Genomic DNA, 25,996 nt, shown 5'->3' on the forward strand with positions numbered 1-25,996 from the left:
TCTACTTGGCAAATTCAGGCCTTCAAGTTGGCACTATCAAGGGCTATCTCGCAGCACTATCGATCTTCAAGCGCACTGCGGAGGAACCTTTGTATTTCAAATTACCCCTAGTAATACAATTTCTAAAGGGATTAACTAATGTCTACCCTCCAAAACCTTTCCAGGTTCCTTTATGGGACTTAAATTTAGTCTTAAATTTTCTGATTGGGTACTCCTTTCGAACCACTCCACTCTTGTTCGCTAAGATTTCTCACCCTTAAAACTGTCTTATTAGTGGCTTTAACATCTGCTAGAAGGGTGAGCGAATTACAAGCTCTATCTTGTAAACCCCCTCATACAATTTTTCATAAAGACAAGGTTGTCCTACAGGTGAAGCCTAATTTCCTCCCAAAAGTGGTTTCTGAATTCCACATTACTCAGAAAATTACTTTACCTTCATTCTATCCGCCTCCCCATCCGGGGAAAGAGAAAGAAAGGCTACATAGGCTGGACCCAAGGCGGGCTTTAAGCTTTTACATCAGCAGACTTGCTAGGATTAGGCAAGCAGACCAACTGTTTGTGGGTTACTCAGGGCACAAGTTGGGACTACCGATAACAAAACAAACCATTTCCAGATGGATTATTTTGGCCATCCTGGAATGTTACAAACTGGCAGGGAAAGAGCCTCCTCAAAATCTCAGGGCTCATTCAACCAGGGGTATCGCAGCCTCCTCGGCCCTCCAAAGAGGGGTTCCGGTTTGAGACATATGTGCGGCTGCCACATGGTCGTCCGCACATACCTTCACAAGATTTTACAACCTGGATTCCTCCTCCAGTCAAGAGACGAGGTTTGGCAAACCCGTATTACATTCGGTTCATTCGTAAAAGGAAACAAGGCGTTTTACTCCCACCTCCAATTGCACACCACTGCTATTGGAGTCTATCAAAGATAAGGAATACGTCGGAGGACACAATGCCTTCGAAGAACAAGTTACTTCTTACATTGTAACGTTCTTTCGATGGGATGTTCCTCTGACGTATTCCTTATCGCCCCTCCCATCCATCCCTGCAGTAATACTTCCCTTGTGGTTGCAGCTTACGCTCCTTCAAGGTCAATAACCAATTCATGTAAAACAACTGTTAACGTCAAAACGGAACTGGGCAACGGACGCTGCGCGAGTCTATTTATACGCGTGATGTCGTCAGCGCCGATACGGAGGCCGTCGAGGGACATCGTCTCAAGGGACGTCGACGCGCAGCGCCCTCTACTGAAAAAAAAATGTCAGAGGCCAGCAAGCTGGGAGATGATCTATCAAAGATGAGGAATACATCGGAGGAACAGCCCATCGAAAGAACGTTACAAGTTAAGAAGTAACTTGTTCTTCTGTCTGAGAAGCATTTGAGCGGCATTCATGCCTTTTCCATTTACCCTGCAGATAACTGAAGCAGTTGCTCCACTCTGCCTACCTGCAGGTTTAATGCTCAATAACAGTGCTGAAGTTCAAAGCGCACCAAAACCCACCCAACATGTGAGAGCCTCAGTTGCAAAATGTTGAAATGCCACACTTCTCCAGCATGGGGTCTGGCATGGATTCACATGCTCATGAATATTCCCCGTCGTCAGGCTGGGAATCCTCGGTAAAGAAAAAACCAGTATCAGTTTCGTTTCTGATCTGTCTTTCGTAGTAATAACCAATCACTGGTCTCTGCGTCATACTGACCACAGCCAATGACTGCCCTCTACCTAAGCACCGCCTCTGGCAGCCATCTTCAGATTTTTACCGCACGTTCATGTGTTGGGATCCTCGTGCTATTGCTCTCGAGCGTTAGTGCTATTTTTTCGCGCTTTTTACAAAAAACTTCGATTCTTTCGGTCAAAAGAGCCTCAAGCTCCACCGATTCTACATCCGATCAACGGGGACCCGTGTCGGATTCATCTGTGCCCCTCAAGGGTGAAGATTTCGTCGAGCTACACTTCGGAGGACTCCAAAAGCTTCTCAGGCCCGGTCTCGGAGATGGCCCAGGAGAAGGGAAGCTCGACGCCCGGAAAGCTGTTCAGGGTCTGCCCTGGATGCCAGCTGCAGAACGTCTTCAAGGAGGACGAACACTCTTTCTGCCTTTACTGCCTTCATGAGGACAAGACGCACGTGGAGAAGGACTGTGCGTTTTGCGGCAACATGTCGGAACGGACCATGAAGGACCGCCATCAACGTCTCGCCAACTGGCTGGAGGGTAAGAGCCCGTCTGGCGAGAAGAAGAAGAAATCCGAGCGGTCTTCTAAGACCTTTGAGGGCGCCCCGGCGACGGGGGCCCAAAATAAGGCCAAGCACCGCGAGTCCGCTGGCACCGGGAGCGCCGAACGGTCGGGCTCTACGGGCGCCAGGCAGGGCGCACCCTCCCCGGCACCATCAACCACGAGCCAACGCTCTGGGTCGGGTAAGAGGAAGGCCGAGCACCCGGCGAAGCTCCTGGAGAGGCCCCGGTCGAGCTCTAAGGCAGAGGAGGAGCGTGGCAGTGCCCCCTCCCTCAAGGATAAGGCGGTGAGCGCACCTAAGGTGGTGAAGGCCTTGATCCATCCGACCAAGCCCTCTATCGAAACGGTCGCGGCGGCCCTGGCTCAGCCTGTGGTGGCTGCACCAGTGGTGGCGACCTCAGGGCCCAGAATCTCCCTGCCTCCTCGGAGGGAGTCTTCCTTTGTGCCCATCGATAGGACCCCCGTGAAACCCCCCGTGGGGAAGAAGAAGGGGGGGCAGGGCGTCGTCGTAGAGTCGGCCTCAACCTCAGAAGAGGAGCTGATCGAGGTCTTAAGCCACGGCCTAGGCGTGGAAGAAGGCCAGCCCGTCGGAATGGACCCCGACGCAGGTGACGACGACGACATCGTCGAGGATACCGACGGGGCCCCTGCTCGCCCGTCGGATTCCCCTCTGCCAGCGCCGCAAGACAACTCGGCGGCCATTTTGTTGGCCATACAGTCCTTATGCTCCGAGATAAGGACGAGGCTACCGTTACCGACGGAGGAACCTCTCCCGTCGGGGGATCCAGAACCGGGACCTTCTGGTGTTCCCCCTACCAAGAAAAGAAGGATCCATCCACCACCTCCTTTTCAACCGTCGCGCCCCTTCCAGCCCTCCTCCCCGTCCACCCGAGGGGATGATACGGGGACTGACACGGCAGCGACGGGTACGGACGACGAGGCATACGACGAGGATTTTCCGTCGTCGCCTCCCACCAGGGCCTCTCCGCCCGACGAGATCGGATCTTTCCACTCCATGATCTCCAGGGCTTCCGAGCTTTTCCAACTCTGCCCTGAGGAGAAGAAAAAGGAAGGCTTCCTTTATCAGCGGCGCGAGGCCAAGAGGAAGACGGTCCTCGCAGTGCCTCTGTTGGACGACATTTGGGATGAGGGCCTTTCCCTCCTCAAGAACCCTTCCACGACGCCAGCTAGAAGAGACCGGTACGAGAAAAAGTACCGGGTCCCGGACACGGCCCCCCTATGCCTCCGGGCGCAGCCTACCCCGGACTCCGTCGTCTCCGCGGCAGCCAGGAAGAAAGCGGGGGGGGGTGCGCCCTCCACATCGACTTCCCCGCCGGACGGCGAGGGAAAGAAATTGGATACTATGGGGCGTAGAGTCATCTCGTCGGCAGCGACGACGATTAAAGCGGCCAACGCCTTGGCTATCGTGGCCCGCTACGACAGGGAGCTCTGGTACAAGATGGCTCCCCTGCTGGATTTTCTGCCGGACGACAAGAGGGCGGAGGCCCTTGAGATCCTGCAGGAAGGTGAGGTGGCCTCGGACCACGCCATCACCGTGGCGACGGACATCGCCGACACTGGGTTCCGCCAGCTGGGCAACGGCGTTTGCCTTCGACGTCGTGGATGGCTCAAAGCTACGGACTTCCGGCAGGACGTCCAGACCAGAGTCCTGGACATGCCCTTCGACGGGAACAACCTGTTTGGGAAGACAGTGGACGATTCCCTTCAGGCCATCAAGGCGGATACGGAGACGGCCCGGGCCCTTGGAGTCCTGCAACGACGGACGCCCTTTCGGAGCGGCGGAGGCAAGGGCGCCTCCAAAGGTTCCGGCGGCGGTTTCGCTTCCTACCGTCAAGCGGCCCGCTCGTCGTCGCAAGAGGCCTACAGAGGACGAGGCAAGTCTACCGGACCCCGCCGTCGTCGCCAAGGAGGTCATGGCGGCAAGGCCGCGTCCAAGCAGGATTGAACCGGCCGTGGGGTCGGGCCCCCACCGAAGCACCCCGGTGGGAGGCCGGCTGGCGGGCTTCGTCAGCGTGTGGGAGTCCGTCTCCACCGACCGTTGGGTGCTGGACGCCCTGGCCCGGGGCCACGCACTCGAGTTTCAAAGAAGGTGCCCGCGCGTCCCCCCCGTGGCCAGGAAAGAACTTCACGTCCCTCAACTTCTCCTGGAGGTAAAGGCGATGCTCAGAAAGGGCGCCATCGAACTCGTCCCAAAGAGGCTTCGGGGCTCCGGAGTCTACTCGAGATACTTCCTCGTGAAGAAGAAGACGGGAGGATGGCGCCCCATCCTAGACCTGCGACGTCTGAACAAGTTCATCAAGGCGCAGAAGTTCCGGATGGTCACCCTCCAGCACGTCCTGGGTCAGCTGGAGGAAGGAGACTTCCTATCGTCGTTGGATTTGGAGGATGCCTACTTCCACATTCCCATCCTAAAGGGGCACCGCAAATTCCTCAGATTCGTGGTCCAAGGGCGTCATTACCAGTTCAAAGCCCTTCCCTTCGGACTACGGTCGGCACCCAGGGTATTCACCAAGTGCCTTGCACCGGTGGCGGCGCAGCTGCGCCGCGAGGGGATTCACGTCTACCCCTACCTGGACGACTGGCTCATCCGCGCCAAGACGAGGGAGCTCGCTGTGGTCCACACGGCAAGGACCGTCCAACTCCTCACGGACCTGGGATTCTCCGTGAACTACGCCAAATCCCACCTGGTGCCCGCGCAAGTTGCACTGTTTCTGGGAGCGAGGCTCGACACAGTGTCCCTTCTGGCCTCCCCGTCGGAGGAGAGGACCAGGACCATCTTGGGCAAGGTGCAACGGATGTTGGTGGCCGACGCGGCCAAAGTGAGGTCCATCAAGTCCCTCCTCGGGATGATGTCTTCCTGCATCTACCTCATTCCCATGTGCAGGCTCCGGATGCGCCCGTTGCAAGAATTCCTGGATGCGCGCTGGATCCAGACGACGGGCAGCTTCGAGGAAAGGATCAAGCTCGACGAGAGTTTCCGACGAGCGATACGGTGGTGGGGCACCCGCGCGCATCTGACGGCGGGCATGGACTTGCAGACCCCAGCCCACCAGGAGACTGTGACCACGGATGCCTCCCTGGAAGGGTGGGGAGCGCACACCGAAAATCTGCACGCAAGGGGACTCTGGCTCCCGACGGAGAAGTCCCTACATATCAACGTCCTGGAGCTCCGTGCAGTGTTTTGGGCCCTCAGGTCCTTCCTTCCGTCCCTCAAGGGCAAGGTGGTGAGGATCTTCACCGACAACACCACCACCATGTTTTACATCAGGAAACAGGGCGGAACCAGGTCCCCGGCGCTGTCCAAGGAGGCGCAGGACCTGTGGCATTGGGCCGTCGCCCAAGGGATTTTTCTGGTGCCGTTTCATCTGGCAGGGATAAAACACACCATCGCCGACTCACTCAGCAGGGAGCTGCGCTCGTGCCACGAGTGGGAGCTACGGCAGGATCTGGTGGATCGCCTCTTCCGACGGTGGGGCACACCCCAGATCGACCTGTTCGCGACGGCGACGAACACCAAGTGCCGGAGGTTCGCCAGCAGGTTTCCCCAGACGAGGAGCATGGGCGATGCTTTCTCGTTCCCCTGGGAGGGCCTGTTCCTCTACGCGTTTCCTCCCTTGCCTCTGCTAATCCGGCTCATCAACCAGCTCAAGAGGTCACGGTGCAGGATGATCCTCATCGCACCTGCGTGGCCGAGGCAGATATGGTTCCCGGACCTTCTGGACTTGTCAGCGTCCCCGCCGATCAAGCTGCCGGCGGACGCGGATCTACTCTCCAGGGAAGGAGGCGCCATCCTCCACCACGACCCGAAGTCGCTGAACTTGCAGGCCTGGCTCCTGCAGCGCTAGAGTTTGGAGGATACGACATACCGGCCGATTGCAGAGAGGTTCTTGCAAAGGCCAGGGCGTCCTCGACTCTTAAATGCTACGAACACAAGTGGAAGAGGTTCTCTGTCTGGTGCCACGCACAGAAGATTAACCCTCTACGGATTACGGCTCCCCAAGTACTGCCGTACCTGCTGACGCTGGCCAAAGCTGGTCTGGCACACGCGTCCATCAAGATTCATCTTGCTGCGATCTCCCGATACACCAGAACCACGGGCCGGACGTCCTTGTGGTCTCATCGTCTGGTGAAAGAGTTCATGAAGGGACTGTTCAGATCGTTCCCGCCGGTGAAGGCTCCGGCCCCGGCGTGGGAGCTCAACGTGGTGCTGACCAAGCTCATGGGACCTCCGTTCGAGCCTCTGCACTCGGCCCCGTTGAAGTTTCTATCGTGGAAAACAGCTTTTCTTGTGGCCATCACCTCCGCACGACGAGTGGGAGAGATCCAGGCCCTTTCCTGCAAGGCCCCGTACTTGACTTTCCACGACACGAGGGTAGTGCTCAGGACGCACCCCTCCTTCATGCCCAAGGTACCGTCGGACTTCCATCTCAACGAACCCTTGGTGTTACCTGTGTTTTTCCCGTCGCCTTCGTCGCCGGCTGAGAGGACTTTGCACTCGCTGGATGTAGCTAGAGCGCTGAAGTTCTACGTGGACCGCACGAAGGGTTTTCGGAAGACGTCACAACTCTTTGTGAACTTTGGACCTGTCAATCAGGGGAAGGCTCTCTCGAAGGCTTCCATCTCCAGATGGCTCTCCGGCTGTATCATGTGCTGCCACCGGTTGGCAAACCGACCGCTGCCTGGCCGTCCGAGAGCCCATTCCACCAGAGCGATCGCAGCTACCACGGCGTTCCTATCTGGTGTGCCCCTGCTGGACATATGCAGGGCTGCTACGTGGAGGTCGACGCACACCTTCACGAAATTCTACTGCGTCGACCGGGATTCCAGGGAGGAGTCCAGGGTCGGCCAAGCAGTGCTGCGCAACCTGTTCGCCTGAGGTGAGCCTGGTGAGGAGGTAAGATGCTTAATGTTGAGTTTATGTGATGCTTAATGTTGAGCCTTTGCCACCTCCCGTGGTTGTGCATGTGTGTACTGCTATGTATTCTTTATTCATGAGCATGTGAATCCATGCCAGACCCCATGCTGGAGAAGGAACAAGTTACTTACCTGTAACTGTTGTTCTCCAGCATGGGTCTGGCATGGATTCACATGCGAACCCTCCCGCCTACCCCTCTGCGGCTCTTCACTTGGTCATACTGCCACTTCACGTGCTTCCAAATCTGAAGATGGCTGCCAGAGGCGGTGCTTAGGTAGAGGGCAGTCATTGGCTGTGGTCAGTATGACGCAGAGACCAGTGATTGGTTATTACTACGAAAGACAGATCAGAAACGAAACTGATACTGGTTTTTTCTTTACCGAGGATTCCCAGCCTGACGACGGGGAATATTCATGAGCATGTGAATCCATGCCAGACCCATGCTGGAGAACAACAGTTACAGGTAAGTAACTTGTTCCATCTCTATATACGCTTTGGGGTGTGGAGAGGGGTAATTATTTTACATAACCAAGCTAAGTATTCATAGTTTACATGTCAGTTTGAGATAGCGTCCAACCCCCTTTACAAATTCTCTATTCAGCCTTTCATAATTTCATCCCTTCATCTTGCACCTTTACCACCCTGACTGGAACAACACTGGCCAGTGAGAGGGATGGAGATGCAGAGTGGGAAAATTCACTATATGGAGGTGCGGTCAGTGCTCTAGATAAGATTTTGAGGTGGGAGTATTTTACTCCCTATTTTTAAACTTCGATAATAAATGTGTTTTCAAGAGAGTAAAAATTACTTTTCTCCTTTGCAAGAATAAAATGTATGCGACATCCAGCCGACTTGTGCAAAAATCGGTATGGTAATCATTACTATGCGGCAGCTTTCTGCATTGTGACAGAATACACCTTTCATTATTTCTCAAGTTCTGGCCATTTGATCTCTCCTTTATATATTTAAATGTTGAAAACATAGCCAATTATGTAGTAAAGCAACAAGAATTGTATTGTCTTTTGAGGTACGATAGCAGAATTGTCTTTTGATGTTTAATGAAAATCTAATTTCCTGAAGCTTTTACTTCCTTCTATATCCAGTCTCATGGTCAAATGGTTATTTATTTAGCGCTTTTGGCAAAGTGCTGTACATAGAACATGTTTATCACAAATATCACCAAACCGAAGTCGGACCTCCTTGATCAATGTCGAAAGGATGAAAGGCTGAATTGGCCTTGCCAGGATTTGAACCTGCAACCGACAGATCATGCATAGATCGAACGCTCAACCGGCTGAGCTATCTTTTTGGCCAGCATCCTTCAGATGTTAACCATTGGCTTTGGCAGGAAATAGCTGACTTGCTGCCGGAACTTCCGGTACACAGTCAAGCCCGCTTAAAGGCTGGGCTGGCAGAAGCAAAGATGGTGGCCCACAGACATGAGAAGGACGGCCTGGCTCCGGGCTACCAAGTTCAACCCAGACGTACAGGAACGCATATTTCACCTTCCGTTCGAGGGTAGCAACCTCTTCCATTCCACCACGGATGAGGAACTGGATAAGAACAGTTCCCAGACTGCGAAATCTTTATCCATCCTCACGAAGTCTACGCCCAAGACCTACAGTCCAATGCACCAGCGTCCCGACAAGGGCCAGGCCTTTGGCGGGTTCCGGAACTTCCAAGAACGACGGTCTAGGCAGCCAGACCGATCTCAGAGTCAACACCGCCGTAAACAGCACAAGGTGGGGAATAAGGGATTCTTTCAGTCCCCCTCCTCAGCCCGAACCTTGGAGGGGAAAAAAGGCATGATACCCCCCCCCCCTAGGTCCACGTGTCTTCGGTGTGGGGCAGGCTTGCCCTTAACGCAGAGCACTGCTGCATAAGGTTCGCGGACCCCTGGATCCTATCAGTAGTGTCCTCGGGTTAATGCCTACTGGTAACGCCCTCACTCCCTCCTCTCTTCCACTCACACAGATTGGGACGGCAACTCATTGGTGGAAATTCAAGCGCTTGTACAGTCAGGCAGTGGAAAAAGTTCCAGCCTCCCAGGGGGGGCATGGGTTTCTATTCCAGAATTTTCACTATACACACAAAGAACCAGGCCGGCCTGAGAGTTGTGCTGGACCTTGCCACCCTGAACCTTTCTCTTCCGCTTTAAAATTTCAAGATGGTTACCCCAGTGCTTATTGCAGAGACACTGTGCTCCATGGACCTGAAGGACGGATGCCTGCACGTCCCGATTTGGCAACCCCATCGATCCTTCCTGAGGTTCAGGATCAGGGGCTTTCATTTTCAATACAAGGTGCTACCCTTTGCCCTCAACCCGGCCCCCAGGGTCTTTACCAGGCTTATGAATGCAGTAGCAGCCCTTCTTAGGGCCCAGGGTCACCATGTATATGCATACCTAAACTACTCTTACGTCCCATCCCCTTTCCTCCATACTGTAAGGGCGTCCCTCGCCAGGTACGGGAGATGGAACCTTTTTCCCCAGAAAACAACATCTTCCCCTTTAAATTTAGAGACGCGCAGGGGCACGGCCCTGGGAGCATGTACTCGCCTTACTCCGTCCCCCCGGTGCCACTCCTCAGTCCCCTTTTCCATGCCGATGGGAGCAGGACGATTTCACCAGCGCTCCTGGGTTTGATTTCGGCCATGTAATATCACGCGCTCTTCCCTGGATATTCTTCTATCTTTTGTCTTTTTCTTTTCAACCGGGTACTGGGTCCTCCGACGCCACGCTCCTCCCTGGTGCATGTTGACCTCAGCGGGCTTCAGCAGGTTCGATCCTGCTAGGGGCTCTCCGCTACATCCGACCCCCATGCCCCTTGCCTCCGCTGCCCTGGCCCTGACCACATCTGGGAAGGTTGTTCCGTGTGCGAAGCACTGACACCACCGGCACTGATGAACAGGCTAGCCTAGGCGGAAAGAGCTCTTCCAAAGTTCTCCGGAGGACCTAAAGGACTCCGTCCACATTGTTTGAGGCCGACGGTAGGGCCTCTATTCATCGTACCCCATAAAGGCGACTCCTCTCCCAAGGGAGCACCCGTCCGAAAGGGGCCCTTTCGGCTCTAACACCGGCATGCATACCGAGGCTAGTCTAGCTACGGGCCTAACGGCCGAGGGCATCTCCGGTTCCTCCCGGTGCCTGTGCTGATGGACCGCAAGGTTCTTTTACCGGGGTTATTCCCGATGGGCTACGCCCTACTACCGGCATCCTGTCCAAGGGGGCGCCTTCACGCAGCACTACCGGCACTTCCACCTAGGGCAATACACCTTCCAGGTCTAGGCCTGAGGTGCGGGATAGGCCTTATGTTCCAACACCAGGCGTCTTGGACGGGGCAGGGTCCGATGAGCCAGGCACCTCGACTTTGGCACGCAGCTCGACAAAAAGCTGCCGCGCCAAACATGATGGCCGCTCGCCCGATCCCCTCTCTGGTGGAGTGGGTGGAGGTACGAGTCACAAGGTGGGACTGCCGTCCACCAGATATGTGGCCTACAGCATAACCAGCAGCAGGGCAGGTTCCTCCTGCACCCCAGGCAGTGTACGCCCCGGCTCTAGCAGCCTGCGGCCACCCCACCTGTATCTCCTGGTTCTTCGAGGGGTTCCTAGGACTGAGGCGAACCCCCCCGGACGGTGGCCATCCTCCGGGATGCCATCAGGGACATGCTCCCTCAGGTCACCCCACCAGTGCCCATAGTCATTTCTCAGAGGGCTCTGGTACCACAGTCCTCAGTGGGACAACGCTGCCCCAGCCGGCTCCTCTGATTCCGGCTTCCCTGCCACCCACAGTACAGGAGGTTTCACACCAGCCTCCACAGCAGCCACCAGCTCTGGTCTCCACTCAGCAGCTCACAGGACCCAGCACTCCTCCACCAGCTCCGGACCCTCGAGCCTGGCGGACACGGACGAGGAGGAGGACCCCGACACGCCATCTTCAGACAGGGCCTTCCATGAACGCCTTGCAGGTTTGGCAGTCTTTGGGCCTTCCTTCGCTCTAGGTAAAGCAGCCAGAGGAGGGGGTCTTCGCAGAAGTCCTCTCCCTAAACCCCTTCCCAAAACGGGGATCCTGATGCAGACCGACATAGTTGGGGTACAGGCAGATGGGGTGGGACACTCTGGTTTTCGTTGTACCCTTGACCGCACTCTAGAGAGCCAAGCGCACCGCAAGGCGGGATTAGGAGAATCCAAGCTGGCAGCGTGCGGCCTTAGGGAGCCCTCCCTGGCCCACATCGATGCCTCTGCCCGGGCCAGCCACATTGCCTTGGATATGAGAAAGATGGCCTGGCTCCATGCTGCTAAGCTTTATCCTGGTGTCCAGGAAACGCATAGTGGACCTACCATTCGAGGGCAGGGACCTCTTCCACTCCACCTCTGAGGAATTAGATAAAAGGAGGGGCAGCTCGCAAACTGTGAGGTTTTATCTATTCTTACAAAGGCCACGTCCAGATCCTCACCCAGTCGCAGCTCCGCTCCAACAGGGGCAGGCGTTTGGCAGGTTCCGAGGCTTCCAAGGGCAGAGGTCCAGACAACCTGAACGTTCTGAGTCCACATTGGAGGAAACAACAAAAAGGGGGTCTTCCCTCTGAGGCAACAGCCTCAGAGGGAAAAAGGGGCTTGGCACACCTCTCCGAGGCCACGTGTCTCCGGGGAGGGGCAGCCTTGCCTTTCACGCACTTTTGGCACTAGAATTGTTCGGACCCCTGGATCCTCTCTATAGTCTCCAGGTGTTACCACCTACCGCTACCTCCCTCCCCCCCCCCTCCTCTCCAGCAGGCGGCACAGCAACTCTGCGACCACAGCCCGGCCGCTCGTCGAGAACGAGGCGGAGGAAGGAGTCCCAACCTCCCAGCGAGGTTCGGGCTTTTAGGTCAGGGCTTTCACATACAGATGCAGGTCAGGCTGGCCTGAGAGTTGGCTTGGACTAGTCCTCCCTCCATCTCTCCCCTCCTCTGCAAGAATTCAGGATTGTTCCACCACCTCTGGTGGCCCTGGGTGGGGGAAACTGGATTTGCCCCCTGGATCTGAAGGACGCTGGTCTGCGCGTCCTGAGGAGGCAGCCACATCATTCCTGACAACGATTCAGGGTCTTCCATTGCCAATACAAGGTGCTACCTTTAGCCTTCAACCCGGCTCCCAGGTGGTGATAGGCTAAGTCATGTTTAGGATTGATACAAGCAGATTAGTCTTAACAACCACCATGCAGCGGTTAGAGATGGTTGTATCCAGTTTAAAGGTACAGCTGGAGACCATCTATTGAGGTATGTAGGACTCATAGAGACGGAGGCAACAGATGTCTTTCCCTTATCAAGTCTTAACTGAGGTCATCCCAGGGGTCACACTGCATAAGGATACGGAACTGAGGCACAACACTGGACCAATATGCAATTGATGTGGCAGGAGTGTTATGCAATGCTACGTTATGCTAGGATTATGTTCTACTATACTATGGTAGACTACATTAGCCTCGCTCATATACTTGTAGGTCTCAGATCTTCCCTCTGCAGGCAGCACCCCAGACATGATCATGACACGTCAGACTTTCTCTTCTGATTATTCTCTACAAGTATAGCTTTAGCACCATATATGGGATATAACAGTACAGTTTCTGCGAATGCTGCTTATCCATAATACAACTCGATGTCCCTGCAAGGCTGCTTCATAAGGGAGATGTCAACAGTTTTTGCCAAATGTCTGCAATATCGTGCCAAGTAACACCCCTCATTGTGAAAGTGATGTAATATTTTAGTAATGGCTTATGATATGCTATATAACCTACGCTCTAGGGGTGGTCCCTAGCGAGCTCATTGTGCTGACTGTTTGGAAGCTTTTTCCGTGGTGTTTTCCTGCTTATCAGCTGCTCACTCTGTATGCTGTGTATTTCCCATCTAATACAAGAAGCTTGGTTTACCACCAGTCTGTGTCTGATCTCCTTATTTGCTGCAAACTGAAGCTGATGCCGAAGGGCCCCGATCTTGGCCACCACACAATGCAGGTGGAAAAAATAGTGAACAGAAATAACCAGGTACAGGACAGATGGGGGGTGGGAAACCGTGAAACATGCACAAACTGAAAACAATGGCTAAACGCTGGAGCTTGACATGTGCCAACGTATAGGTCTCATAGGCATGCCAACAGAGAAGAATCTTGAGGCACGAATCAGAACCGGTATTGGGGACTGATCCAGAACATATATCGGGGACTACCAAGGAAGCAGGCAAAGGAACTCTGAATCCTAGAATTTCTAGAAATATTAGAAATCTCAAAGCACTAACCACAAGACAAAATGTCGGTGCCAACCCAGTGAATACTTATAACGACAATGACAGTGGCACACTAAAGGTTACACAGCAAAGCAATATACTGGATCTCTGGGGAAACTCAGGAAGGACCTTACAGAAGAAAGAAAGACCTGGCAGGGGAAACTCAGACAAACAAGATGTTCATAGAAATATAGGTCGGGGTCTGTAAGGTAGGAATAGCTCATAGACACATAGGGTGTTTGTAGCTATACAGGAGCGATTTTTAGGGGGAAAGCCACAGACAAACTCAGCATCCGTACAGTGTGGTGCCGCAACGAATGGCCGTTTCCATGGAGATTGGGGCAGTGGCCTTGTTGAATACCTGCAGTTTCCATGAGGCACGGCAGCCGCATCGTCACGAATAACTTGACATCAGCCTGTTCTGCCAATCAGAGTGCATGCAACCTGGAAATCCTCAGTGTCGTAAGGATTTAATGCCATGGAGGAAGATGGACGATGCTTCTCAACGCTTTTCTTGAGTGGCATTTTTTCTGTGCATCTTGCTTACCTGGATTTTTGGACATGGTTTTGCTCTCCTCTGGATTGACTTGGCGACTTGATTTTGGGTTTGGTGTTTTGACCTTTTTATTTTGATTGCCCCTGGATTCAGTGCATCGTTGTAGCTCTTTCTGGCTTCCAGCAGGACTCGACCACTCTGACTGAACTCCAGAAGGAAGACCTTTTCTGAAGCAAATCTCCTTTTTCTTTTGGACTCCCTACACCTCTTGTTTCTTGTGAGTACCAAGGATCACCATTCCTGTAATTTGTCTTCCGGGTAGGTCCCTGCGTCCTATGCCTTGCTTGACGACGGACTTGCATGGATTCTTTAGGTTCCATGTGTTATTATCCCCGCAAAAATATTGTGATACTTTTGAGGGGACATTATTACATGGAACCTTGGGGGTATCAGGTAATAATATCCCTATATGTATGTATATAATGTTGCTGGGAAAATGTTGTGGCGACATTATATAAGAGACCATATATATATATAGGGACAGGGGCAGCTGGGGTTGCAGGGGTGTCCCCCGCTCCCCATGAAAAATAAAAAAGGGGTTGGGGGTTGCGGGTGTGTCCCCTGCATGTTCCATGTAATAATGTCCCCACAAAAAACACAATTTTTTTTTCCACGATATTTTTTTGCATGCCGATATTTTTGAGGGGACATTACATGGAACCTTCTTGGGACTTGTTCGTTAGCTGCGCCATTGTTGTTCCCAGGTTCAGTAGTAGGTCTTGTGCGTCTAGTATTAAAACTTGTTGGGCAGTTACCTGACCTATGGACAATAACAGTGGATGGTAAGAAACGAAACATCAGTAGGTTTATCCATGCTTGTCCTCTACTCACTGGTAGTATGGGATACAGGGTAGTGGTGAAAAGGGCCAGGGACTGTCTTTCTTCGTTGTACATTTTTGTTTTTTTGCAGCTGAGGATGGAATTGTTGGCATTCTGCCCATCCTTACGGTGGGTTCCACCTGCCTTTCCACTCAAGCCCTCGACAATCAAGTGTATTTTCTGTCTTGGTGCTCTCGGAGGGGCGGAGAGAGTCCTGCAGAAGGGTCAGCATGTACAAACATCGTTGGTAGCAATACCGGAAGGGGTATCTGTGAGAGGGCTCGCAAACTGCAGTACAATTAAGAGATTTCTGTTGATGTAGGAAGACTCGGTGCTGCCCAAAGCAGCTGATGCAGGAGAACAGGAAGCTGAACAAAGCACCTCCACGGGACAAGACGCTTCAGAAACCAGGATTTAAGATGCTGCATAAAGCAGTGATGAAAAAGATTCAAAAAGAAAATGGGGTTTTAAGGAAAGGGACAAAAACTGATCGCAGAAGGACAAAACAGAAACTCCCAGTGAAGGCAGTTGATCAATTCCATTTCCACTGTATCAGTTGCCTGTGATAGCTCTTCCACACCATAGCAACGCTTGTTGATGCAGATTGTAACATGAGGCAACTGTGTGCAATCAAGGCCACTCTACCTTTCAGATGTCTGCAGCAACTGAGTGTAATCAAGGTCCATCTTCAGCTCCCAGCAGCCTGGTGCTAGTGAATGCAATTAACATCCCTCATCCACCCCTTTTGCCTCTTGAAAAGCATACATCTACGAGAATGTATCTGCTGGATTAACCCAAAACCTGGAATGGGACACATTTGTTTGATGCAATATTGTATCAGAAAAGTGAAAGCAGAGGCATTTTGTGTTTTTAAAACTGTTATTCGGTGGTAAATGGAGTCTCTAAATGTCCCCCTGAAGAAGCGCTGGGTGCCAGGTGGATAGAATCCGGCACCACCTGTAAGAGCAAGACTAGATCTAATGTAAACTTGGCGGCCTCATTAGTTTGGAAACTGGGTACAAAAAAGGAGCCATTGATGCCATGGGTTCCTAGTACAAGTGTATTTGTATGAGAAGCCACTGGAAGTGATTAGACTGCAATAGGGTAATTCTGTATTATAAACATATTTAGATATTCTTCAACCAATTTACGATAGCTGTGATGACAACAGAATAAAATGTGTTTCTGTTTATGGTTAGCACAGTCATTCCAAGCTTCCTGATTGGCTGGTGCCCTAAAAACATGCTCTAATGAAAGATAGTTGGGATGCATTTGAAAGTCTAAAATGGCAAAGCCAACAGTTTTTACTTCACAGAATGCTCAGTTGGCTGTGCAAGCATCATCCTTGTTCCCTAGCAGAGACATGGACGAAGCCTGCATGGCCGAAAGAGCACCGCCATGAGGGGGGACTACAGATAAAGCACCATCTAGAACCCACAACAACAAAAAAAGGTAGTGTAGGGCATTGTGCCATGGAAACAGGAACAGCGTCCCACCCCACCTGTGCTCTATCTTGACTGGGTCTACAACATTTGGCTCTCCAAACCTCGGGAGGGGATGGTGGGGTGTGGTAGTCCAAAACATCTGGAGAAACGGGTTGCAGACCCCTGCCTCTGACTTTCCTACTTTTTCCCTATGGCTACCAAGTCCTCAGGGCAGCTTCTTGCATCTTTTGCTAATGCACTTCCTATTGTTTGCCTACTTATATTGCTGTCTTTGGCGCGCTATCACATAGTGCACAGTAAGGATGTAGGAAATTATTTTTGTTAATTGTAGGCGTCAGGTGGTTGTATGGCGCTCCCTAATTACCCCAAGCCAGCGCGATCGCTCCTCCTTTTCAAAAGGCTGCCTGTACCTGTGTCTGTGTTTTTTTGTTTTGTTAGAGCATGATAGAGGCAATGTTGCTGGTCTTTTGAAGGAATAAGGAGGCGCTCCCCAATGTTGAACTGACCTTGTGCGTTGCACTGCTGATGTGTGGATAAAATAAGCCCACGCAATACAATTTGGAAGAGCAGCCAGCAACAGACAGTTTATTACATTGCAATAAAAGAAACCTGGCAGAATTGTCCCCTTCTAAACTTCACTGAGCAACCGAACATCTGCACTCCCTCTACCCCACACAAAATTTTTGGAGTTTTTAGACTTGACAACTGAACGTATAATCACTATGAGCTCACTTGGCCTTGGAGAAGACTCTAGGCCTTGGAGGCACTGTCTGCCACCTCAAGGCGCAAACTCTTGCTTGTCCATCTTCACTTTTCTATCCACCTGCTGCTGCCTTAGTCACTTTACCCAAACCCTTCCTGAAATGGCCAGACTTAGCAGTAACATTGAGGGTCACCTGCTGCCTTCCCCAACACTTGGCATTGTGTACTTCTTTTAGTCATTTCAGTCTCATCATTCCACACACACTCACCATTGTTCTGACCTGCACACCCCCTCAGTGCCAAGGCCGTCAAGCAGAGTCTGCATTTCCTATTGTACCAGTAGCCCCGAGTTTATATTCGATTTAGTGTCCATGTTAAAGGGAAGAAGAAACCTAAAACACGACAATGGTTTTATACACTCACAGTATGGATTGATGAGTCATAGACTGTAAATTCTTAAATTCCTGTGGGGTGTAATTGCGCTTAAGGGGTAGTATTACAGAATATCCAAAGTGGCTTGAAAAATAATTGGGGGTGCGGAGGGTAGCTGTAGGCTTTAAGTGGTATGCTGGATTACTGCAGTGCTTTTTTCTTTGCCCAACCTGCATAGCTCCTCAATCGTCTGCAGGTACTTCTTTGCTTTTGGGGCATTCTTTGGCTTTCTTTGTTCAAACACATCTCGCCCATTTTTCGCAGCCTGTGTGGGTTTGACCCATATGAGCGGCCTCTGCCTACCCTAGCTCCTAAACCTTCATCAGAGGATGCATTTTTCTGGGAAATTTCAGAGGCTCAAGCACTCTGACCCCATGCAGGAGTATTTTAAGGGTCTTTTCAAGGAAATCTACTCTGAACTTCCTGTTCCACTTTCCACCCTGACGGTTTGACAGCTCCTGCGGTGGTGCCACCTTTTCCTCTTGGCCCGCCTCCAGCTCTTCCTCCCCTACCTCTGCTTTCTCCTATAGAGAAGACACCGGCAGAGCGGGATAGCACTTTAAAACCTGAGACAGTCCCGCCGTCTGCTTCCGATTTGCTGGGTGACCCTCAAACAGATCAGAATGGTGATGAGTAGCCCCTCTCTGTCAGAGCATTTCATGAACGAGTCCTGCATATGATGGCCCTCATTGACATTCCAATACCTGAGGCCCCCGCTCCACAGGAAGGAGTGCTTTCGGGAGCGTTCACCCGGTCACCACAAGAGCGCACCGGCCTGTTCCTCCAGAAGGACATTTTGGTCGAGGCCCGTAAGGTCTGGGATAAGCCCCACACCGGGCTATACATCAATAAAAGAATTGATGCCCGTTACAGGCTTCACACCTCTGAGGAGATAGCCTCAGCGTCTTGTCCGCTCCCTTCCTCGACGGTGGTAGCTGCGGCCACGCTTCAATCCAAGCCAGACTCGGCAACATCGACGGCTGCGGCTCGGATTCTGTCCAAGGAAGACAAGATTCTGGACTCCTTGGGCAGGAAAGTCTTTGCCAACTCAGCACTCCAACTTCGGCAAGCAAATATCAAGCTCATGCTCGCGGCAGCTAATCCGATGCTGTGGAAGGAGTTGGCCGATTTCCAGGAGTGTAGCCCGGTGGATAGGCTAGATGACTTTAAGGCCAGTTTGTCGGATGTCAGGGTGTTGGCACAAGATCTGCTGGAAGCTGCGGCACGCCATGTAGATACCTCAGCTCAAGGCCTAATGGTGGGAATTGACACCTCCCGCCAGGCATGGCTCCATGCGACAAAGTTTTCGAAGGAGGTTCAAGATAAAATTCTGGACCTTCCCTTCGACGGCAAAGAATTATTTAATTCTTCTGTGGATGAGGAGCTTACAAAGACTAAGGCGAGCACCCAATTCGCCAAATTTTTCTCGGTCCTGGCAAAAGCCCCAGCTAAGGACCCCTATACACAGAGGTCAGGGTCTTCGTCTCAATCCTTCTCTGGCTTCAGGGGGTGTCGGGTGCGCCGAGCACGCAGAACTGAAGCCCCGGTTGGTGGCACCCGTCAAAAACCACAACGGCAGGGTGGTCGGTTTTTCTCTCGGCCATCAGCCTCTTCTCCAGGGACAGGTAGTCTCCCTGCCGACCAATCTGCAAATTGATACTTATGGTGGGTCGCACGAGACTCAGGTCGGAGGACGAATCTCGTTTCATCTGGAGGCGTGGCAGACCATCCCCGAAGACCAATGGGTTTTGTCCATCGCTCGGGCGGGCTTTCGCTTTGGAAAGGCGACTGGCTGTATAGTGGACCTTCAGGATACGTATATGCACATCCTGCTATGGAGGCTGCATCGGAAATATCTGCGGTTCTCCCTTGGAGGAGAACATTTCCAGTTCTGTGTACTCCCGTTTGGTCTCAGCTCGGCGCTGCGTGTCTTTACGAAGATGTCAGTCATCGCAGCTTTCCGTCGGCTACAGGGTGTTCATGCATATCTGTATTTGGACGAATGGCTCCTACGCAGCCCTTGTTCACTTAACAGCTTCGAACGATCTCCAGTCTCTCCTCCAGCTCCTGTTCCATCTTGGTTGTCGGTGAACTGGCGGAAATCTTCCATGACGGTTTCCCAAGACCTTATTTTCCTTGGTTTCCGTTGGAATACGGTCGATTCCAGGGTGTACATAACGGCGGACAGGATTGGGGATCTATTTGCCATGTGTCAGCTCTTCCTCCAGTCAGTGCACATGACGTCTTGGTGGTTTCAAAGGCTTCTGGGCCTCTGGGCTTCGTGTGTACTTGCTCTTCCACTTGCATGGCTGAAAATTAGGCCTACTGCTAGCTCTTCGGAGATCCTGGTGTCAGGCCCTGGACTCGGATTCCAAGATGATCCCAGGTCCATTCTGCATGATGATGGATCTGCTATGGTGGTCTTCGACCAACAATCTTTCTGTGGAGGCCTCCTTCCAGGAGCCCTGCCCACAAATGACGATTACCACAAACTCCTCCCTTCTGAGGTGGGGCACAACACTAGATCATCTCCAGGTGTTCGATCTAGGGACACTGCAGGACATTCAGTTTCATATAAATGATTTGGACCTCCTGGCTGTTTTTCTGGCGCTGAAAGCTTTTCAACCGTCCATCACAAACAGTGTGGTTTGCATCCGCATGGAAAACTGTGGCGATGTTTCATATCAACAAGCAGGGTGGTACCAAGTCACCTCCCCTTGTGAACCTCGCCGTTCAGATTTGGGAATGGGCCATCCAGCACTGGCTACTGGCGGTACACATTCCGGGTCATGTCCTTGTGACTGCAGACTCACTCTGCCGGCAGACAGCGGCCAGCTACAAGTGGGAACTGAACACAGAGGTCCTCTCCACCATTTTTAGCCAATGGGGCACTACAGAAGTGGACCTATTTGTGACTTTTACGAAGAAGAAGAAAAAACTTCCTCTTTATGCATCCAGGAACGGCCTCGGGGTTCTCATCCCTAGGGGACGCTCTTGAGATTACGTGACACAACATGAAGGCCTAAGCTTTCCCGTCACTACTTCCGATTCATCGGTCACTCTGCAAGCTCAGGAATACATCGAATTGCACTCTCCTGTTCATAGTCTCCTCCGATCAGACTACCATTGATTCCCAACCTGCTTCACCAGTGCGATCCGCAGATGTGACACCCCTCCCCACAATTATTCAGCTTGGCGGCCTGTTGCCTGAATTCAAATCCTTAGCGCAGTTTAACTTGTTCGAGGACAATATGTGCATTATCCAAGCGGCCAGGAAACCCTCTACGAGGTGTCAGTATAGGAGCAAGTGGCTCCGTTTTTGCCTCTGGTGTTTGGCTAAGCAGCTAGACCCCAGACATGCTACGATTGACACTGTCCTTTTCGTTCATATCTCATCTGGCAGCTTCGGGCATTCATGTTGTGTCTTGTAGGACTTACTTGTCGGCTATTGCCGCCTACCTGTCCACTGACAGCTATTCCTTTTCATTGACGAACCCAGTCATAAAAAGGCACTTTGCAGGTCTATTACATCTTTTTCCACCGGTACGTAATCCTCATCCAAAATTGGATTTCAATGTGGTCCTCACCGCCTTATGCCATAAACCATTTGAACCTATGGCTACGGCTGATCTCGAATACCTTTCATGGAAGGTCGCATTTTTTGATTGCAGTGACTTCGGCAAGGCGAGTAAGCGCGCTTGAAGCTTTGTCTGTGGAACATCCGTTCCTCACCTTCCATAAGGATAAGGTTGTGCTCCGCACTCATCCTTCTTTCCTACCTAAAGCAGTGACTGACTTTCATTTGAATCAATCTATCTCATTACCTGTCTTTTTTCCGAATCCGGCCTCAGATGCCGATAGTCTTGCACAATTTAGATGCCAGGGGAGCCCAGAAGTTCTATCTTGACAGAACGACTGAATTCAGGGGCTCCTCACAACTTTGTTACATTCGGAGACCCGAAAGGGAAACCTGCTTCGAAGGCCATCTCCCGATGGATTACCTCCTGCATTTCAGATGCATATACCATGCAGGTCCTTCAACCTCCGGAAGGCATTCATGCCCATCTTGTATGTGGCAAAGCGGCTGCTGTTGCCTTCCAGAAGTATGTCCACTGGGAAACCATTGCCAAGGGGGCTATGTGGGCTTCCCCATCAGCTTTTTGTAAACATTACTGCTTGGACCTGAGCTCCAGGGCCGATGCCCAATCTGGCCAGGCTGTTCTTAAAAAGCTATTTCAGTAAGGCAGTTCCATCCACCCGTATTGCCTGTGAGGAGTGCTTGGGAATCTCCCACAAGTATGGAGGAAAGGGGATGGGACGTAGGAGTATAACAGTTACACACCGTAGTGACTACCTTTCTCCTAGTCCATAGTCCTCTTTCCTCCATATGCCCGCCCGCCGTCCCCTCTAAGAAGTATCCTCTATTATTGCTTAAATGGTCGCAGACCTGGCGATAGAAAACGACTGAAAAGCGATGCGCGGGGCAGAGCTCAGGAGGGTGGGGTTGACAAAAGCTCTGGTCCCGTCCTGAAGGACAGAATGTCCCACAAGTATGGAGGAAAGGGGACTATGGACTAGGAGTAAGGTAGTCACTACAGTGAGTAACTTTATTTTCTCATGCCCTGGGAGCAGAAGGCTTTTTTAAAAATGTGTTACTGTTGAAATTTCAATGGGCATAATATATCGAGCGATATGCCTGTGATGCTCCATTTTCTGTCATTTTAGAGTTATTTAGTTAGCTCTGGGAATGGGTCCCAAATTAAATGGTACATGGAGGTAGGGGGAGGTTGACCACTTGGGCAATGCAGAATTTCTGACAGGAGTCCACGACTTAGTGAAGAAATTCGTGAAACCAATGGCTAATGGGAGGTATGGATTCGGGAACTAGTTAGTGAATGATGCATAGCATATAAAGGTCTAACAAGTAGCAACAGATTATTTATTTTTTTGTATTTTTAAAGCGCTCACACAGCCCATCGGCATCGAGGCGCTGTTACAAGAATTGTTTTTTTTTTTTTTAGTTGCGATTGTTTTTGTCTTAGTTGCGTATTTATAATGCGCTTAAACACAGAGAGGTTTCTAAGCGAGGAACCGGGGATAGAACTTGTGTTGCTTCGTGTGGTTTTGCTCCAAGGCGCACACGTTGCCGCGGAGCTATCTTCCCGGTGCAAGAACATTAATGCACTGCAACTATTTCCAGTATGCGTTACACAGATGGGGTATGAACATGGCCCAACAACGTGGGAGTGGTACATGCAATAATCGCACAATCGGCACACTCCCAGATGGACATAGGGGTTCATAAGAGAATATTGGTTAGCGCCAGCCTGCAGCTGAATACTTAACAGAAGGCGGGGCATGTGCCAGATGTAAGGAATACAGTGGCTGGCACACTTTCTTTTTGACAGCTTGAGAGAGTCTGATGGGCATGACTCCTTAGGACGAGTTAATTTGGGAGCTAGTAACATGGTTGAGAGGTTAAATGAATTAGCTGAGCAGGTACTATTGCATGGGATAGATAGAAGCATTTCCCAATGTTACATGCCCAGTTTTGGGGGAGAACCCAGAGCAAAGAATTAGGGGTTTCATGTTTTGGACAAAAGACGGCAGAAATTCTATCGGTGACTGGGCACTTTGCAGCGATAGAATTCTGTGCATAACTAGGAGCAAAAGAAGATCCTACCAAGAGATTTTCCACCACAGCAGCAGTGCAGGCTTACAGAAGAGGTGGAGTGTCTAAAGTCAATGTAGATTGCCCACTAACATTTGGGTTTAGAGACTTTAATGATCTGCTAGTTTAGATATGGAACTCCTCTTTAAGTGAGACTATTTATAGCACTCTTCAAATTCGCTCTTTCCTGGGCATTTAGGATACGCGAAAGAATACCTACATCAAAACAGTAGAAGTGACAGAGCACTGGCAAGGGGAAGGGGGTAAGTGGGCACAGCGGCCACATCTGTACGAATGATATGACTAAATGCACTGTTGAAAAAGACGTATTGCCCAGCTTAAGACATTTGGGCTTTTTTTTAGCAGCAACACCAGCGATATAGGGCACCTATTTCTGCACAGCGGTGAGACCCAATTACCACAATTTTGTTAGGTCCTGGCAGCTTAGCTGGCCAGAACTGAATTGATGCAAAGCAAGTACATTGCATGCTCATCTAGTATTGCGTCAGTGGCAACTGCACGCAGAATGGTTTGGGGAGGGTAAGCTAAGCAATAGGGAGGTGACTGATTGACTGGGAACATCGCAGTGGCGTTCTAACAGCATTGGAAAAGCATAGGGAAGGCATAGGGGCAAAGACAGTCACATGGTAGGATATGGTAGGATATGGGCAAGCACTATACATATGGCACAACAGCATAAGGGACAGGGTAAATGAATTGGGGTTCCAACTAGTCGCTTCAGACAAAGTCTTTACTTGAAACCTGTAAAAAAATGAATGGCAAAGTGGTGCTACTGACACGTCAAGTGGATAGAAGGCTGAGTGCAGCAATAATTGTTTTACTTGTAAAAGAGCAAAAGTAAATGATGCAATTAAATTGGCGTTTAATCTAAAAAATGTTAACTCTCTGCGTGGAAAGAAGTCTGGGTGATGGGACACTTGTTTGTGACCAGAGCAGCGAGGGGCACACAATCGGAAAAGTGCAAACTGAATATGGTACTCGGAGGCAACGGTAGTATGATTAGGAAAGGCATACGAAGAGCTGCAAGCTGTATTAAGTGGGAAACCAATATCGGCCAAACAGTTTATACATGGTGGGCGGGGAAGTGATAATCTTACAGAAAATTGTAAAGGTCTTCTTTTAAAACAGGTTTGGTGCAATTTAGTTGGCTTGGGTAGAGAGTTGAGGGACATCGAACTAGCATATTAGGATATAATATTTAGACAGAACGAAAGGGGGTCATTTTTGCACGGATCAACAGAAGAATTAAGGAGATGGAATACTTCCATCGGAAAAATTTTAAAGCAGACAGGGTTCGGGTTCATAATACACAAATTAATTTGAGGTTTTAATTTGCCTGTGACAAGGCATGCTTGTTCGATATTGGAATAGCCTTAATGCGTATGGGTATCAAGGTTGTGGGTGCAAATAAAAGGAAGGTGGAATCCTGAAAGGCTAAGCATGGAAAATGTAAGAATTGTGTGTGTGTGTGTGTGTGTGTGTGTGTGTGTGTGTGTGTCTGTCTGTCTGTCTCAGAGAGAAACTATAATTAGACATGTTATTGTATTGTGGGCAGGAAAAGGTTTCTGTTGCCAGGATTGGACCTCCCCCCCCAGCCTGCACAGCAGGAATTCAATAAATGCCTTTCTTTGAGTTGCAGTTCTAAGATTGTCAATCTTTAAAAGAAACACTGAGTTACTATTAGAAGTGATTTAGAAGTCTTTTGAGCAAAAAGCCTTACACTATTTGAAGTGACGATAAAGCTGCATTTTCTATCTATTTCTTCTGCAGTCATCATTCCCGTTGGCAAAGAAGAAAATTGTTCATTATACTGGGGCTGATCCCAAAAAACAAGCAAATGCTGCATTCCTCATTGGCTCCTTCGCGGTAAGTATTTATAAATATTAACCAGGGGCATAAAAGTGATTTGATTACCATATGTATACTCTGCACGCTCTTTTACAGAAGTCTTCATGCTGGATCTAGTTTCCAAACACGGATTTCAGACTTGTTATTATGTTTTTGCCCATAGGCATTGCTTTACCAACATCTATTGCTGTTGAATGCACGTTCTCCTTATTGTCATTATTCCTCCCCACCACCCGCCCCCCCCCCCCGTGTTGTTTATGGCATTGGGATTTGTTGAACGGTGTGTGCATGTTACAGAAATGTTGGTTTTGCGCTATGTATTTGGTTTGCGTGCTTGTTTTGTGTTTACTAATGTAATGGCCATCGCTGAAAATGGTGGGAACTTGATTTCTCCTCTCCCTTTTGCTATGGCCTGAACTTTATTGGGGCATTTAAGGCTGCTCTTGACAAATGACCGCCAGAACCTACCAGCTTTGTGTGAGACCAATGCGTGGTCTGAAATCAGCACGTTGTTGCAGGTCATGCATTTTTTTGTAACATCAACTTAAACTTTAAGACCTTGTCATCAAAATAACATTTGTAATGAGGGAAATTCGATTTGTAGTTAAACGCACCGATCCCCACACCAGGCTGGCTCCCTATAACAAAAAGCTTGTGAAAAGACAGAGAATAAGAACGGGAGCATGTTAACTTGATTTTTAATACCCTGCCACTATTTGCAATTGGGCGTGTACATATGAATAAGAGTGGCTGGTTCCCAGTCGAGCGACCTACACATACCACAGAGGATTTGTACCGTTCTTTGGCTGGCATACAGTCTTTTAATATTTTCCTTGTACATGCTGCTGACATGAATAATCATTCTAGATGTCGGGTCTGCTGCAACCTGTGAAGGTCAAATTGCACACAATTTCAGGGGCCCCTTTGTCTGAGTCCCCATCCAGCAGCATTTATTCCTCAAAATTAGTTTTGGCGATAGTGGCATCTGGAATATGTGTCGGAAAGGAAAACACATGTATGAAATGCTGAGTCTCCCATGGCAACTATGTAAATGATGGGGATAATAAAGCAA

At 50.7% G+C, this 25,996-nt stretch overlaps 1 protein-coding gene across 13 annotated transcripts in view; it reads left to right on the forward strand.

The window, feature by feature from the left end:
* Positions 1 to 25,996, forward strand: part of CDC14B (cell division cycle 14B) — a 1,298,523-nt gene that overhangs the window by 530,037 nt on the left and 742,490 nt on the right. For all 13 annotated transcript variants that reach the window (XR_011280342.1, XR_011280341.1, XM_069625680.1 and 10 more), the window contains exon 4: positions 24,847 to 24,942. Coding sequence is in view for 11 of the 13 variants with exons in the window: in XM_069625680.1 (XP_069481781.1) it covers positions 24,847 to 24,942 (96 nt within the window). In the remaining 2 variants the exon portion in view is untranslated. The remainder of the gene's footprint in view (positions 1 to 24,846; positions 24,943 to 25,996) is intronic.

The sequence above is a fragment of the Ambystoma mexicanum genome, chromosome 6p, assembly GCF_040938575.1.
Source record: "Ambystoma mexicanum isolate Mex_15411 chromosome 6p, UKY_AmexF1_1, whole genome shotgun sequence".
NCBI lineage: Eukaryota > Metazoa > Chordata > Amphibia > Caudata > Ambystomatidae > Ambystoma > Ambystoma mexicanum.